The sequence below is a fragment of the Cyprinodon variegatus genome, unplaced genomic scaffold (assembly GCF_000732505.1).
Source record: "Cyprinodon variegatus isolate N-32 unplaced genomic scaffold, C_variegatus-1.0 Scaffold453, whole genome shotgun sequence".
NCBI classification, from domain to species: Eukaryota; Metazoa; Chordata; class Actinopteri; order Cyprinodontiformes; family Cyprinodontidae; genus Cyprinodon; species Cyprinodon variegatus.
Window position 1 is genome coordinate 341,985 of NW_015150906.1, and position 2,980 is coordinate 344,964.

Here is a 2,980-nt window from a genome sequence, read left to right on the forward strand (position 1 = left end):
GGCTACATGAGTTTTAAAATATCGGCCAAAATCCCAATATCGTGCATCCCCAATTGAAATAATCTTCAGCTAATTTAGTAGTTGATTAATTGTTAACTGGAGTATAGAGACTGTAAAACATGCCTTTAGTTACTTAGAGCAGTAATTATATTAACAATATGTAAACATTTTGCTTTAAAGAAAAAAAATCTTTTTCATCTGTCAATAAGCTCTATGCAGAACTCCTCAAGTGGAAAAGTTTTAGTTTCACCTGGTTAAATGTTTTTAAAAGTCTTCTTTAAGGAAGCTTTTGCCATCTGCTAATGAATCGATTAATTGAAAATTGATTAGCAGAATAATCATCAGTTGCCGCTCTAGTTTATATATGGAGGCTGGGCAGGTGAGTAATGATGCCTGAGAACTAGGGCTGAAACAGTTAAATGTGATTAATCAATTATTTAATTGTCAACTAATTTAGTATTGGGTTAATTGTAACTGGAGTATATGCCTTCAGCTGACAGAACAATCCAATTAGAGCAGTAACTATATCAACATTAAAATATAATATTTGATTTTAAGGAAAAATAAATCTTTTTTGACTGTCAATATGTTCTGTCCAGAATTCCTCAAGTGTAAAAGTTGTAGTTTGACTCTTAATTTCGTAAAAAAAAAAAAAAAAAATCTTTAAGGAACCTTTTACCATCTGATTATTATTTTTATTTATTTTTATTTAATTTTTTTTAAACAGTGTCCTGTCTGGCAATGTGGCAATAAGAATAATTGTCTTAATGCCAAAAAGAGCCCAGCAGATTTTACTTTCATGCATATAAATAGCTTTATTATAATTATGCAGGGAGTTTTACAGTTTGTATGCACACTGCAATGTAAGTAGAGCACAAAAACAGAAGAAGAAAAAGAAAAAAAAAAGATGAAAGAAAGAGGAGATAGAAAGGAGACAACGACAAAACATTTTCAGTCCGCTGCATCACCTGTAACGAGATGCAAAAAGAACAGCACGACCGAAAGACGTGGTCCCATCCGATTAAGTTGAAAAAATAACCGACAGATTTGCAGAATAATCGTAAGGTGCAGCCCTACTAAGAACTTAACCGATGCACTATAGATTAATTTAGGAGAACAGAAAGTTAATGGATTAACATGAGGGAAAAAAAGACCCCAGTGGCTCTAATTCTGGCTGCTTTGCTCTGGTTTCTTTGCTTCCAGTTTCCTGTTCTGAAAGTTTGCTCTGGTTTCTAACAATGATGAATAAGAAGCGTTTTAGTTGTTCTAACAGTTCAGCTGTTTGTGGCTTTAGAATGTTCTTAATAAACATCCTCCAACTCTGATCTGATTGGATTCCTGTTGGACATTTCATTCCTGCCGTGTTTAGCCCTTAAAGCTGAGATTTGTTCTGATGAATTCCAGTTGATAGATGAGCAGATCCTCTGTGTCCACGGCGGCCTTTCGCCTGACATCAAGACTCTGGACCAGATCCGAACCATCGAACGCAACCAGGAGATTCCCCACAAAGGAGCGTTCTGTGACCTGGTTTGGTCCGACCCGGAGGACGTGGACACCTGGGCCATCAGTCCCCGCGGCGCCGGCTGGCTGTTCGGCTCCAAGGTCACCAATGAGGTAACGCCGTTAACCGACCCGTAGAACCTTCTGCTAGTGGACCCCTCAGGGTGACCCGGTTTGTTTCCTCTCTACCAGTTCGTTCACATCAACAACCTGAAGCTGATCTGCCGCGCTCACCAGCTGGTGCACGAGGGCTACAAGTTCATGTTTGACGAGAAGCTGGTGACGGTGTGGTCCGCTCCCAACTACTGCTACCGCTGCGGGAACATCGCCTCCATCATGGTCTTCAAGGACGTCAACAGGAGGGAGCCCAAGCTGTTCCGAGCCGTGCCGGACTCTGAGCGGGTCATTCCTCCCCGGACCACCACCCCTTACTTCCTGTAAGGTCCGCAGCCCCGCCCCCTCCATCTGCTTCAGAGGGTATTCATCAGCACCAGTCAGAGAACGATCCAGAGCAGGAGGAATCGGTCGGAACCAAAGCCGCGACTCGGTTTCTTTCCGGTTTTTGAGATGCTGACTGTGAAGCAGAAGGTTAAACCTGTGGGGCACCTCTGGTCTCTTTGTGATAATTTCCCAGCTGCAAGTGAACACCTCAGATTCTCAGCCTCTGAGCCCATCCTGCAACATTCTGCCTTAAACATTTTTAACTTTCTTTAATTTATTCATCTTAAAATGTCACGCACACACTGTTTTATGTTTTTATTTTCTCAGACCGGTGTTTGTTCTCCTCTGTGTGTCTGAAGCGGGATGAAGCAGTTCCTTAACTGAGGGGTTTACGTTGAATCTTGATTCGCTCGGTATAGATGCACCGATTGCTGCCTTTAGGCTGATGTCTCTAAGAACTGACCAAACACACACACACACACAAAAAAAAAAAGATAATTTCTGTAAAACAGGATCTTTGTCAGCGAAATGTTCTAATGTTTGAGCGTTTTACAGACCATGACAGTTAGGCGGAGTCATCCCATCTGTCCACCAATCGGTGCGTCCCTCATTATCTGTGGCATTATGTCTGTGCCAATTACCAGCTCTGCACAGCGGCTGGAGCTCACAGCTGACTTCCAGTTTGTTTACCTGTCTTGTAATTTGAATAAAAATGTATTCACTCTCATGTGTCTTATACTTAATATTTTCTAAAAGCTTTATTCGTTTGATTCTTTATACTTAAATATTTTAAATAACAAAATCCACTGCTTATAAATCGGACATGTTTCTGATGCTACTCCTGTTTGCAAATTGGGGAGAAAATGGTGAGTATTCTGGAAAATGTTTGCTATATTGATTCCAATAATTGCTAAGCGAACATGGCGGTTCATGGGGTCGATTCTTGGCTGGTATTTTACACAAAAAAAAGGCAGATTCTTTGGTTTGGATGGAGGAGAAACGAAGGCAGTTTGAATCCAAAAGGTTCTGAAATTTCATT

The 2,980-nt window shown here is 40.8% G+C and overlaps 1 protein-coding gene across 1 annotated transcript in view; it reads left to right on the forward strand.

Annotated features, from left to right (window-relative positions):
• Positions 1-2,662, forward strand: part of LOC107093923 (serine/threonine-protein phosphatase 6 catalytic subunit-like) — an 18,834-nt gene extending 16,172 nt beyond the window's left edge. The window contains exons 6-7 of the mRNA XM_015389271.1: positions 1,405-1,614; positions 1,693-2,662. Coding sequence (XP_015244757.1) covers positions 1,405-1,614; positions 1,693-1,941 — 459 coding nt within the window. The 3' untranslated portion in view covers positions 1,942-2,662. The remainder of the gene's footprint in view (positions 1-1,404; positions 1,615-1,692) is intronic.
• Positions 2,663-2,980: the final 318 nt, after the last annotated feature.